Here is a 14,200-nt window from a genome sequence, read left to right as displayed (position 1 = left end):
AAAGATGAAGAAACAGGAAACACTGCCTGTCTAGTACAGTGACTGGTGGTGGACTATTCTGCAAGAAGAGAAGACTGGAATAAAGCAAAACTGCATGCAATGAAGGAAAAAAAGGGGGAGGGGGGGCTGGAGTGAGTAGGGGAGGAGGAAGGGAGAAGACAGAATTCAAGACATTATTAGGATATTTGCTGATGGGAATGGTTAAGCAAGCCAAATGGTTCAACTTACGGATATAAAAGGTGATCTGGACCTTTGTAGTGCAGTCAGCAATCCTTTCTGTGACTTAATAATCAAAACCAGAACTTGTATGTGCATTTTGTACTGCTCAGCAGAATGAAAAAGCTGAGTTAATCTGAGCTGGGATATGAAGGTGGGTCTGGGCCTATCCCAACTACTTAAATTTTACTTGTTTTTCCCTCTCTTTCTTGGCAACATAAAACATCAGCTTTCATGTGTTTGCTGTTCTACTAGTTATTTCTAAGCCTGATTAAGGATCAGCTATGCTTTCCCTTGAAGTTGTGCTTTTTGTGCTGATCAGATTTTGAGTCCTTACTTGTGTAGCTTTCATTTGTTCCTACTTACATTTACCATGGCTTAAAATGGTGATTTTCAAGCTTATCTTTATTATGGCTTCTCTAACTTGTACTCTTATTTATTTTGCTGTATGACTTGCAGTGAAAAGTTTGCCTTCTTCACCAGAATCGTCCTTGTCACCAGCTCCATCCACACAGACACAGCTCACAGAAGGATCACATTTCATGTGTGTATAGTTACAGAGAAGTACGTTCTTTTTTTTCCCACCCCTCCTGTTCCTAATATTCTTCCAGGTATTTGAATTCTGTTATTTTTGTGAGAAACATCTGTAGCTGATACTCAGCAAGACAGAGTTACCTGCAGTGTTGAATATAAATCAGCCAGAAAGCAAACAAATCCCTGTATTGATTTGCTTGCAAGGAGTGCATTCTCCATCCAGCTACAAAGAGAAAGGGCTAATTGGTTTATCAAGCATGTTCTCCACAACTGGCAGGGTAATAGCCCTTGGAATTACACGAGAGGCCTAAGCTGTTACAAAACAGGGAGTTAAGGCATGAGCATCACTGCACAGGTGCAAATGAGTCTTGGTGCTTCAGTCATGGTAATGGGCAAAGTGGGCAACCAGAGCTCAGACTTAGTGATGCACAGGAGGGAATGGGCTAATGGCCTGAAGAATTTATGGCTTAAGACATAGAAACAGCAATTGAAAAACTTTTTTTTTTTCTTTCTATAAAGAAAGCCCTACACAGCTGCTGTTTCCTGTTGTAGTGGGTGATTGCTTCTAGGAATCAAGTTAGAAAGCATGAGTTAGGCTAGATTTACATGTTCCTACCTGTGATGTTACCCACTTAATGAATGGCAATGGAAATATAAAGTATGTGTTTGTTTAGACAAGTGTTTAAGAAAATTAGTAGGATATCAGTGTGAATGCTTCAGCACTTTACCAGCATTTAAATCAATCCACATTTCTTTGTTGTCAGGAAATGTCTGTTTAAATAAGCTTTCTACCAAAGAATGAGCTTTGTTTCAATGGCAATGTTAAATGCCATAGCTAATGTAACTTAAGAAACCTTTAAAATCAAGAACAATTTAAAATTGAGACGTTCAGTCATTTAGCATGAGGACATCTGAAAATGCCTTTTTTTTAAATTTGCTGTACCAATCTCAATTGCCAAGGTTTCATCTTAGCAAAATTAGACTACTTAGTCATCACAGAGAGCTTTTGCATATGAACTAAGGGCAAGAAACTGTTTTAAAAAAAAAATCTGTTTAAAAGAAAAAAAGGAAAATTATTTTATTATTTTTTCCTTTTGAGAAAGTGGAAAATGCCATCTTCACATTCAGTCCTGACACTGTTCCTGCCTTCCTGATGGGCGTGGTCTGGCATGATTAGATTTAGCTTGAATTCATGTACTTTTATTCAAAATTTTTATTACAGAACTATTTAAAAAAAATGAGTGGGACTTTTCTTCTGGAAATACTGATTTGTGTTAATGCTTTTCAGGTTCACTGTGTAAATATACACACATTTATCATGCATCTCCTTTTTAAACAGGACAAACATTCCCCCACCAGCTGAGTTTTGGGTCAGTAATGAAAGTGAAACTGCACTGCTGGATTCTGTCCGTAGGCACAGGGCACCTGTCAGGACGGGGAGAGCAACCAGAGATTTATCACCAATTGCATTAATCTGCTTTCAGCTCAGATGATCAGATTGGCAAATTCATTTTCTTTAGCATTTATGCTAAATAAAATAGAAATAAATTGGAGAAGGGAAGGCGCTCATTTGGTGATCTGCCCCATCACTTAAAGCCCAAGGCTTGGCCCCCTGGTGAGGTGTATCCCCACAGCCAGTACTGCAGGTGGAGCATTCCTGTGTTCAGGAAACTCCTACCCTCTACAGCCCCTAAAGAGGCTTTAATTGCTGGGACAGGATGGTCCATCTGGGATGGCACTTGTCAATCTGATGCTCTGCTTGCACATGCCTCACCGTGCTGGGGAAAGGATCCCAGAACTTCAAACACAGCCCTCATGGCTCTTTAGTCTTCGGATTGAGTTGGAAAAAGCTCCTAACCATGTGCATGTACACTCCACATCGCTGCATGTGATGCCTCTGTTGATTGTTTCCTTGGAGTTCCGAAACAAATTCATGCCATGAGCTGGGCTTAGCATACAGAGGAGATGGATGAAGCATAGTGCTTGCCTGCACTATTTACTGCCCTTTCCTTTCTGGGGCTGTGGTTCCAGTTTTCCAGTGCTTTGCTGAGAGATTCTGGCACATCTTTTAGCATAAAGGAATTCAGCATCCCTCATTTTCAAGAAGTCTTATGTGGCAAAGGGAACTTCCAAGCTCTAGGATCAGCCCTGTTCATATGCAACCAAATGATTCAGGCAGCATCTGGAAAATATATAGTAGATTTCAGGGAATGAAGAGGTAATACCTGTATTTGGCTTTTACAGTCAATTAGAAAAATGATACTCTTGGCACGATGCCGGGAGGGATTTGCCTTAGGAAATTGGTGGCACAGGATATTGTAGGACTAAGGAGAAACCCCTTAACACAAGGCTCCTTTTTTGTCACAGTCCTTATTTTGCAGAGACAAATCTCTGTGTGTACCACTAACACTGTTCGATTTTAAGCATTGCATTTTCACTGAGTAATGGAGGGATAATGAAATTTTATATGGCACCTGGATTCAAAGCTCAGGAACATTTTTACCAATGAACTGTTGAAAACTATTTCTAGAAGTCCTTGCAGCAATTACCAAAACACAGCAAGCTCTGGGTGGAGCACTTGAACTATGTTGCCAGTACAGTGTAGCAGCTCGACAGTTCTGCATCCCTCTTCAAAATGTGCCTGTCATTTCTAAGACCAGTTAGGATCTTTGCTACTATTACTGGTTTTAGGTGAAGAGCATTTGGAGGTGACCATGTGTAACAGGATAAAACTCTCAGAGTAAACAGACTTTCATTCAAAGTGGTGTAAATTTGAAAAAAATCTTGGTTTTGCTTCTTGCTGTCAAAATATCTTGACAGCAGTATTATTCATCAGGAAAACAGGTTTTGGAAACAGCTGATTTCTAAGATACTTTATTATGTTCTACACCTGCATTGCTAGGATGAGGTCAGGAATCCTTTGCTGTGTTTAATCCCCTGAGTTCTTTAGACAATATTCAGTTGCTAAAATAGAGTAACTTAATCTGTGTCTGTCTTTCAGCACTAATGGCTTCTGTTGAAACAATTCATGCCTGAGATGTATGGACCTGACCTATGAAAATATGAGAAGATATTGTACAGTATATTTTAAATCTATGAAATTCATAGTTCTGATGCTTTTGGCCACAGAGCATCGTTTTATCACTTCCTGGAAAATGTTTATTCCAAGAGAGCTTTAAATGGCCCACGTGTACACTCAGCAACCTTCAGATTGTTCTCCTGATACCAGCTTGCTGCTACGATTTCTGTGCACATAAAATAAAGGCTCTTTTTAATGTGCAGCCTACAGTCAGAACTTAATTTGCTATTCTTCAGAGTTTAATGTTCTTTTAATTATGGATCATATAAGTTAACTTTTTTTGCTTCTTTTAGATGCATAAACCGGTTAATTTTACATATCACCACTAAACCTTGTTTTACACTTTTTAAACATTACAATTTATTGTTTTAACAATTTATTTGTAAAATTTTTATATATATATACATATAGATATATTTAAAATGTGCCATTTTTATTATTGCTTAGTAAAAGATGTCCTGTTTCTGCTGTAATGATTTCTTGGTCAGGTTGCAATGTCAGCAGTTACTGCCACACTTCTGTCAACATAGACATTAATGTTAGTGGTTACTTTTTCTTGACTAAAATGGAGTGTAGGTATTTTGAGGTACTGGGCTTTTCCTTCATGGGGTTAGGGTGTGTACAGCAATAAGCAGGTTTTCAATCCAGTACTTAGTTTGTGTACAAATGTAATTATGTTCATTGTGTATATATTATACAATGAGCACATACGATGTAAGTATAAGAAGCCACTTATTATTGTTCAAATACGAATGTTCATATCCCATTTCTTTTATATCATATTAAATAAATGTTGATGTTCTTAAGGACTTGTATGGTTAGTATTTCTTCCAGCAAACAGATGTCACACTGTGTTCCACCTTTTGATGTGGGGAATGCAACAATTCCTATCGCATTGGCAACATCACCTGTCAACCAGAGTAGCAGTGACAGACTCTTAAGAGATCCCAGTCTTCCTCTTCAGGGAAGAATTAAGGCTGCAACACAGAACAAAACAGACAACCTGAGACTGAGATGCAAGAAATACAGGTTCAGCTCCTGGCTCTCCCAGACTTGTGTTGTGATACTGGAATACTCAGTCATTCTGTGCCTCCGTTCCTTGTCTGTTTACATGGGAGGTAATAGCCTGTCTTAGTGGGGTGTGGTGAGCAGTAATTCAATATTTGCAAATGCTGATTGCCAAGTTCAGTGGGGTTAAGGAGAGAAGTGTGATGATTCCTGGAGGCTTTGGTATCTGCGTAGCATCTTCCAGAAACTGAAAGAAAACCTGAAATAATTTGTCAAGTGTTGTCACACTACAGATGTTACCAGCTTCGCTGTTCCATCTCGCGCAGCTGCCTGAATTTACCTGAGACAGAAGAGATTTAGAAAAGAATGATGAGAAATGAAAATATTTCAGGGACAGTTTTTGAATCTAGGATGTAAAGCTAAGGAATCTTTTGCATGTTCAGGCAACTGCTGTGTGCTTCAGTGCATGTGTGTGCCATAAGTGGTAAGGCAAGTTTCACAGGAAGGCAGCTGCCAGCTCCTGTTGTACTTTTTTTATCATACAAATCATATCCTGATCAAGTTAATATTGCTGTTCTAGAGACTATATAATTCATTGTGTTTTTTCATAGAGGAGTGCCTGATACAGTCAAACAGTTTGGAATGACTACCATTGCCCCCCTCCCCAAGTAGGAGTTCATGTTTGTTGGATTCTGTTGCACTCCCAGCTCTGCTGCTGGTTCTTCCTGGTGCTCTTTGCCACAAGACACAGAGTGTGTTGTCTGGCTACTTGTTGTTCTGCCATTCTCTCTAAAAAGTGAAAAAATAGGGATCAGAATTCAGCAGCAGAGCTGGGAGGGTCACAGTGAAAGAGGTGGCTGAAGGAAAGATGAATGATGATGCAGGCAGACAGCATCCAGCTGAAAAGTTACCACATCGCCCTCTTTTTTTGGAACAGCAGCCCCAAATTAGTGCATCCTTCCATCCAAAAGACAGAGGAAAGAGGAATGTGATTTTTATTGCTCAACCAGCCAAGGCTTAAGTTCAGTGGCATCACTGGTTGAACACCTGAGGCAAAGCAAATAGGACACACCCTGTTCTCTCCCTAACCCTTCTACAGAGAGCTGTTCGCTGTCAAGTTTTGCAATCTCTTTCTGCCCTTGCTGCCAAGGAAAGAATCGCAACCAATAAAGGAAAGAATGACTAAGTGATTTTTGGACATTTATAGATGTTGTCTGTGTCTAAAGCAGTTGTTGGTTTGGTGTATCTGCGAGGAATGTGCAGTTTATACAGGAGCTGGGCAAGGGGAGGGAGAATGAGCAAGTTTTGCTGATAGAACTGTTGGCAAAGACAGCAAAGGTGAATGATGCAGGAATGTAGTAATGAGCATAGACTATAATTTCACTTCCTGTGGGCACTTGCTGCAAAGACTGGGAGTTTCATTGGGTGCTCTATTTTTTGTCTTATGGAAAAAAACATAATAAATGTATGGCTTTGTGTTATCACAGAGCATCTACTGTTTCTTACCTCATCAGAATAAGTCATCCCAGTGATCATACTCCTGAGATATAGAAGTATCAGAATACTGATATGGTCAGCCTTCAAACATCTATTTTAAGTTTGTATCTAGGATATTTTTATATTTCTGACTGATTGCTTTATTGGCTATTGCACTGACACTTGTATATATGGAACATGCTTTTTTTTCGAAAGCAGGAGTCCTTGGGAATAATGCAACACATTCTCTACAGATGTTCATGCTTTTCAGAACCAATTACATCTATTTTTGTCTTTTGTTCACCATTTGCATTGTTCCAAGGCTACTAGAGAATGTGATTCTTTTAAGTCCCTTAATAAAGTGACATTACTCAAAAAGTTATAGTTGGTATCTTGGCAGTTCTTGTATGTTGTGGACTGGCTCAAAGGGAAAGACCTCACCAGGCAGCTGAAACCTAAACCTTGTTTATGTTGTTACTGAGGTGGAAAAAGTAGTCTTTGGTTCACATTTCCTCAGAAATACATGTCATAAAATGAGTCCAATAGGGTTCTATTTTCAGGAAATCAGAAAAAAAAATTGAAACATTTCTATCAAAATCACATTAATTGGACAGTCTGTGACAGAATTCTTGTCCACCCCATTGGATCCACTAGATGTACCAGGAGTGCATACATGAAAAACATTAATGAGTTACACTGTCAGTAATAGATTTATTAACTTCTCTAGGACTTAGACTGGTGGCTTAAGTTGTATCCTGGTTGAGTAAAGCAGCAGAATAGAAGGCCTTTAATTAGTGATGCTGTTGGGGAAGTCTTACCTCAAACTTTTCATTATATTTTAAAGATAAGGTGGAGGGGTTTTATTTTTCCTTTTCTAATAAACCATAAGTAGCACTCATTCAGATCTCAGAAATGGCTCATCATGTCTTCTCTACACAATACTGTTTGGTCCCTGTGATCCTGGATTGTGCTATAATTATTTTCTGAAGTTATTCTAGGGTAGTTTAATCTTATTTCAGTTTGAATCCTAAGTTAAAATGTTATTTTCCATCCTTTAGAAAGTTGACATTTAAACGACCGATAAACAAATTGCCTGTACCTGGCATTAATAATATATCTGAAACAACTTAATCTAACTTTTTTAAGGATGCACATGGAGATAACAAAGCAACATCTGGCCTTCATTTCTTCTAAAATATGCTTGCTGGTATATCCTAGGAGCTGTTTGGCTTGTCCATATGGGAACACTGAAGAAGCTGCTACAAAATAAAATGGAATATACTGGTGGCTGCAAACAAATGCCTGACCCAAAATGAAGGCTCAAAGCAGCTGCTTTCTGAACTTGACACGCACAACTTGTTACCCAGCTGTTCCAGATGTGTCAGCATTCAAATGTTACTTGTGGAATGAAGGTTTTGGTACTTCTTTTTTTGTGGTGTTTCTTCATTCTGTGGTATGCCAAAGAAAATGTTTTTAAGGTCTGTCTAAATATTATCTGGCTGCTGTGGTGAAACTGCAAGCAACATTTAATTGCAGCTCTGGGTAAGTGACATCAGCACAGAGGTTGCTAATTGCCTCATGTGGCAGTCTGGCTAGGGATGTGTTTAAGAACACTTATTTAGGACAGATTAGGTTCTGTTTGGGATGAAAGTAAAGCTATAAGCAAATGGTGCTGTTTCCAGTGGACTGCTGTAGAGTATATCTGGACAAAACCAGATGTGGGATCATTAACTTCTTTATTACTGAAACCAAATTGAAAATAAGGAATTAATTTTTTCTTTTTGTCAGATTCTATCCAGATCCCCATTCTGTGGAACGGGAATACTTCAAAGTATTTCAGACTAAAAATGGAAACACCCTCTTGCTCTTTTGAAGGTGAAATGAGTACTGTTAAAAAAAATAAAGATAAAAAAGCAGACTCTGCATGTTTATATGTAGAACAAGCAAGATTTACTTACAGCCTCGAGGTTTGGTCAATGAAAACTTTCAGGAAAATACCTCATCCTCATCTGTTGTCATATGGTCACAGTGAAGTGACTGGTGCTATCCTGGGCTCTCTTCTGCATCTTTAAACCCATTACAGCCCAGTGTGTAAAATACTCTGCATTCCTTATGTGGAGAAAAACTGCCTTATCCACACCCCTGTTGTCTGTCCCTACATGAGCAGCTGAACCCAAGCAATCAGTTTCTTGCTTGGAGTAATGAAAATCTGCAGGTGCTTATCATCCTGAAAGATTGAGTCAAAGCATATAATGAGAGACACCCAACATTTCCAAGTAACTTGCATCTGAATCCCCCTTATTTTCAGCACTGGATTCTATTTAGAAAAAAAACCAGTTCTAAGTAACAGTTACATTACTAGAAATAGAAGAATTAGTAGGTACAAACAAATTCATAAGAATTTACTTGAGAAAATTGTCATTAATTGACAGGACATTTCAAAGCAATTGAGGGGGAAGAAAGGCTGCAAAATTCAGCGACTCTACTCATAAATCACCTCTTCACAATATGAATTTCTGGTGAGTCTTACACATGTAGTAGGCTGCTTCATACTGTGCAACTTTCTTCTTGGTAAATTCCCAAGTCAGCAAGAACATGGAGGCTGTTTCAGATGTTTTAGCTTTAAAGAGGCATGATTTTTTATTTCTTTTTTTTTTCTTTTTTTTTTTTAATATGCTCATCCATCTAGGAAGCAGCTGTTAATGGCTGCTGGGCTTACTGTTGTTATACACTGAAATGGTCTCATCTAGGCGGAGGGGAAAAAAGACGGCTAAACTTTCTGGTGAATGTTTTCTGACGCTGGTGACTGCTGCTATTTTGTGTTTGGTTTTTGGCTACCTGGAGAATGTCTCAGAGTTTGCACGTGCAAGCGCTGGAACTGCACAGAAGCCAGCTTGTAGGGGTCAGGTCTAGCTGCAAGTGTCATTTTGTGAGCAGGGAAATTGCCTGGAAACCAAACTCACCTTTGAATAACATTCCTGGCTGTTTTCTTAGCCTATGCCAACAGACCCATAATATTTTGTAACTGCTGTTTCTAGTATATTGTGCCTACAAATAATAAATATTTTTAATAAGAACAAAGTGCCTGGATAATGTGTGAAATCCTGATCACTGTTTCCAAGGTAGCAGCTGCAAATTAGTGAACCAGCCTCAGCCATTTAGGAGATTGCCTTAGTGAAGAGGAACTGGTCAATACTCATGGACTAAAACATTGGGAAAAATCATACTTGCTTATATAAGCTGATCCTTTGGAGTATTGGGAGGATAACTTCTCTGACCTCACAGCTTTTATTTTAAAACTTTTATTTCATTATCTTAAAGCTATTCAATTCTGTGTGATCAGCTAAATATAACCTAGCTAAACTCCATTTCCATCATCCAGATTTTAGGACGAGGAAGAACAGAGGTCATGACATTTTGATCATTTTTGCCTCATTAAAATCTCGCGGACCCCAAGGAGCACAGCTGGGTCATGTTTGTAAAAGGTGGGACTCTAAAGCCTTGCTCAATTTGAGCCATGCCTGTTTCACAGAAGTGCTCCACTCGGATTCCCATCCATCCTTCCCTGGCTGGCTGGTTCCAGGCTGGAGCACTGCAGTTATTTCACCTATGAACAAAATCCCTAGCTTTTACAACGTTTTCAGGCAATTAATCATAGGCGGTCTGTGAAGTCTAGGATCTCTACAGCTGATGCCTCCAAACTGTTAAGAAGATGACAGTGTACAGGAGTGAATCCCAGTTAAAGCTTAAGCACTGCAGACTCTCTAGGCAATTCCCAAACCCTTGGGTGCTGTACCTGCATCTTTGAGTGCAGCAAACCGGATTTCTGTGCAGTTGAATGGATTGCCTCCTCCAGCAACTGCTGAGGAGCTGTTGATTTTAAGGATGCCCAGCAGGCTGGGTTTGTGTTTCGGAAAGTGCTGCTGGCGATCAGTATTCCTGCAAGAGGAGGCTTTCCCTCCCGCAGCCCTCCCTTTCTCCTGCAGCTGGAGGTAGGCACGGCCTCGCTGGCTTGGGCTGGAAAAACACTGCTATTACCTGCTGGCCTTGATGCAGAAGCAGCCAGGCTTCCTTCCAGTGTCTGCCCTGGGCAGATAAGTTGTGTTAATGGGGAAGCAGGAGATGAAGGGCACGGGTGTTATCAGTGCAAGTTCAAGTGCTCACGCAGAATGAGAACAAAGTTAGCCCGGCTGCAGCTGCTGCTGCTGCTTTCCCACTGCAGCTTCCCTCCTTTTCCCTCTCAGCCTGGCCCCTTTGTCCTCACGGCGTGGTTGCCATTGTGTGGGAGTTTTAAGGGATGAAAGCGAGCGATCGCTGATGGGTGACATGATAGTGCTTTAAATGGGAATGCAGATTACTCCCAATACCACGCGATGGAGCAACGCGGACAAAGCGAGTGGCGGCAGGACAATAGGCTTAGGATGATGGCCATGGCCAGAAGTGACGGACAAAAGAAACAAATACCAAGATGAGTTTAAAAAAATGTCCAGGACAGTCAAAGACCCCGTGGTCTGGGAAACTCTGTAACTGCGCAAGCTGTCCAGATGTGGCGGACTGCAGCTGACCTGTCATCTCAGTAATATTTAGTATCCCTTTCTCTTCCTTCTGGGAATCTGGGAGCTGAGCACGCGCAGGAAATCGGGGATTACAAACTTGTCTGAACTTTTCACTGCCAGACATTAACATGCGGATGCAGCAGCCTGTATGTAAATGATGTTATCGGAGCTGTTTTATGCATGTGTTTCCAGGATAAGAAAGGAGATTATTTCATTGTGTGAACTAATTACCTGTGAAGAAAAATTTAGGGCCTTTTTAATGTTAATGCCAGGCTGTATTTTCATTAACCTTCCTACTCAATGATGCAGTGTTGTGTGTTTATTGTGTATTTTCAAATGTTAAGGACTTGATCCTTTAACCTAAATGAAAGAAGTTCTTGATACGACTTTGCATGAACAGGTTTCTTTGCAAGGCTGCAACCACATCTCAGAGCCGTCTTTTGCCCAAAAAATGGGGTTGCTTCACCAAATGGAAAGACAAAGTGACTTTTAAGTGTCGTGGTATTGCTGCTTAATGGTGCGCAGCAACGATTAAAGATAAAAAGGGGACAATCATATTACACTGGGACTACAAGACAAATTACTGCAAAACAGAGAAAATGTGTTCTTGGCCTAACCTGCAGCTGGGCATAACCAGGGCAGCAGAATTTGTGTTGATGCAACAGATCTGGGCCCAGATGGAAACAGCCCTTTTGATTTCAGGTGGACAGATTGCATGATTTAAAGTTAAACACACTCACACTGCAAACATTATGATACAGGAGAGAATTTGTGCAAGAATCTGATCTCTTGTGGTTCCTACATCTCAGATGAAATTCTGCATGTTGCTTATTAATAGTATAATTAGACAAGGGAGGAGGGGAGTAACTTTCGAATGCTTTGTGTTTCAATATTTATATGGCTTTTAAACCAGCATTTATTTTGTCATACTTTGTTAAGCATGATATAAACTGAGTTATAGAACATGAGCTGATGAGAATATGTTGCATGTCATGGAAATGAATATGCATGCAATATGCCAAAATAAGTTACCATAGTACAGTGCAGGTGGGGGACTGAGACCACTTACTGCAATATAAGAAAGTCCCAAAATCTGACTGTATTAATATGCAAAAGACCTCCAAAATTGTACTGTTATAAAAAATCTGAAATACAAGTGGTTCATGGACATTGGTCCAGCACTTAATTTATGTTTTCTTGAGGATGGTGAGGAGAATGTAAATTTCTTTTCTGTAAAGTCCCATTTTTAATTGGCTGCTTTGCTTCCTCTCTACATGAAACTTGGGCTTGAGAAACGGGGATGTGAACATGTCTGAGGCACTTTTGTGTAAGATCAGGTGCTCAAGATAGCAGGGAGAACAGAAACCATGGCCTGAAGTGGTGCCAAAGGATTTTCCTTGGAAGAAACAAGGCAGAAGTAGGTCATTGCTCTCTACAGAGCTGATACCTTAATGCTTTTAGTGCCTGAGTTACACTTCTATAATACATCTCTCTTTGTTGTACCTCTTATGCACTAGCACAACCTAAATCAAATAGTTTCCTCAATTTAAGAGTCCCCAGTTTTATGTGAAGACATGTAGGCATGGATTGTAAGATTCACCACATGTAAAATCAGCTCTTTTTTGCCTTGCCCTAAAGAGTTTCCTATGTTTTCCAGGCTTTAAATAGCCAAATCCACTTTTCACTGAGATGAAACAAATACTTAGCGTTGCCAAACCCAGACAGAAATGCAACTGCAAAGATGATGGTTCTGATAAATTATCCAGTTAAATGCAATATAAAGCCAAACTGCTCCTGACAGGAGGCCTCTATAGCAACAGCTTGCTAAGAATATATAGTGCTCCTTTTCCTACTATAACTTCTGTATTATGTTGTTTTGGGGCACTGATCTGCCTAGAAAAAGTACTGGGCAGTATTTGTTTCGTGAACACAGGTTGCATGTGTCACTAGGCAAAAATCATTAAGTGCATAATGTTCACTTTGACTGAACAAAAAGCAGTTTTAAAAGACTGGCTAGACTCAAAAGCATCATGTCATTGAAAGTTAGGCCCATCCCTGTTGAGAACACTCCATGTGTGGGTTTAACAGCAGCTTTCACTGGAAGCTTTAAAGACAAACAACTACACCTCAGAGCAGTCCTGGGAAAGAGACTCTCATGCATATCCTAACCATGCATAAATTGCTGCATAACAACATGCTAAAATGCTTTGGCCACCCCTGTGCAGTCAGTTGTCTGGAGAATCTGGGAGCAACTGAGCTGGGAATAGAATTCAGAAGAGGGGAATTGCTGCTTTGCCTATTAGAAGACACGCAGTGCATCCATAGGGCACATCATGAGGGCATTGAGCTAATTTAGGATCTACATCTCCCAATTCTGCCACGTAGTCCAGGCTTCCTGAGAGAGTGAACCTCTGAACTACTGAAATTCTGAATGATGGAGGGGTCACAGTGCAACTTAGGCTCTCCTGTGTGGTGGGGGCCAAGTCCCCACCTCCTAGCAGCCATCAATAATATCAGGGTATCAGGATTTGCTGTGAGTTCCTCAAAATTCCTCAGTTCCCCAGATCTCAGGCTGAGTTTGATAGTCTGGCCCCACTGAGGTCAATGTGATTTTTGCAATCAATACCAGAGATGCCAAAGTTTCAGACAAAGCTTGTAAAACTCATCTGAGAGCACACATCTGGTCATTTAGTTTGCAATAGAGGTGGCTGTTGCAAGATTGGGTGTAAGGCACTCAATCTCAGTTTTCATTCCATCAGTGATAACCAGTGGGGGCATAATGCAAGTTTCCAAATGTTCTCATTTCCCACTGCTTCAAATAAACAGCATCAGAACTCAATCAATATGTGCACAGCCAAAAAGACCTTACTTTCTCTTTCCTTGTCTAAATTATGAGGATCTCACCTATGCAGCAACCATTTTTTAGTCATTTCTGTAAAACAAAACTTCACTGGGAATGGAAGAGTCTCGTAGTTCTCCCAACACTGGTGCTTGTGGTGATTACAGGGGGGCACAGTTGGCACAGACAGCAGGCTGCCTAACTCAGTGTGAAAGACAATGCATTTACTTGGGTTGGAGTGGCCACAGCTGACCAGGTAACATTCTATCCTTGCCAAGGGTATGACCCCAAGGAGCAGATCCTGCCACAGAAGTCCTCAGCCTCTTGCCCCGGAGCTGCCAGGCAAACACCAGAGCACACAGACATGCTGGTCTCTCACACTGAGGATACAGGAGTGGCAGTCATTACATCGATGGAGTTGGACTGCAGAATGTGCTGGTATTTGATTAGGGTTTTTTACAGGTTACTACTGCCTTCAGCATGGCATTTTTG

General features: G+C 40.4%; 1 protein-coding gene across 16 annotated transcripts in view; it reads left to right on the top strand.

The window, feature by feature from the left end:
* Positions 1 to 6,695, top strand: part of LOC121673010 (pleckstrin homology domain-containing family A member 5-like) — a 102,175-nt gene extending 95,480 nt beyond the window's left edge. For 9 of the 16 annotated variants that reach the window (XM_042046008.1, XM_042046007.1, XM_042046011.1 and 6 more), the window contains 2 exons: positions 676 to 760; positions 3,752 to 6,695. In XM_042046008.1, the coding sequence (XP_041901942.1) occupies positions 676 to 760; positions 3,752 to 3,770 (104 nt within the window). In that variant the 3' untranslated portion in view covers positions 3,771 to 6,695. Of the gene's footprint in view, positions 1 to 675; positions 781 to 3,751 lie in introns of all 16 variants that reach the window. The other 7 variants (XM_042046009.1, XM_042046022.1, XM_042046023.1 and 4 more) reach the window with 1 other exon arrangement.
* The last annotated feature ends 7,505 nt before the right edge of the window (positions 6,696 to 14,200 follow it).

The sequence above is a fragment of the Corvus kubaryi genome, unplaced genomic scaffold (assembly GCF_017639235.1).
Source record: "Corvus kubaryi isolate FWS band 111438036 unplaced genomic scaffold, C.kubaryi_AGA036_p1.0 65088, whole genome shotgun sequence".
NCBI lineage: Eukaryota > Metazoa > Chordata > Aves > Passeriformes > Corvidae > Corvus > Corvus kubaryi.
This window is presented reverse-complemented; position numbering and strand designations above follow the sequence as displayed.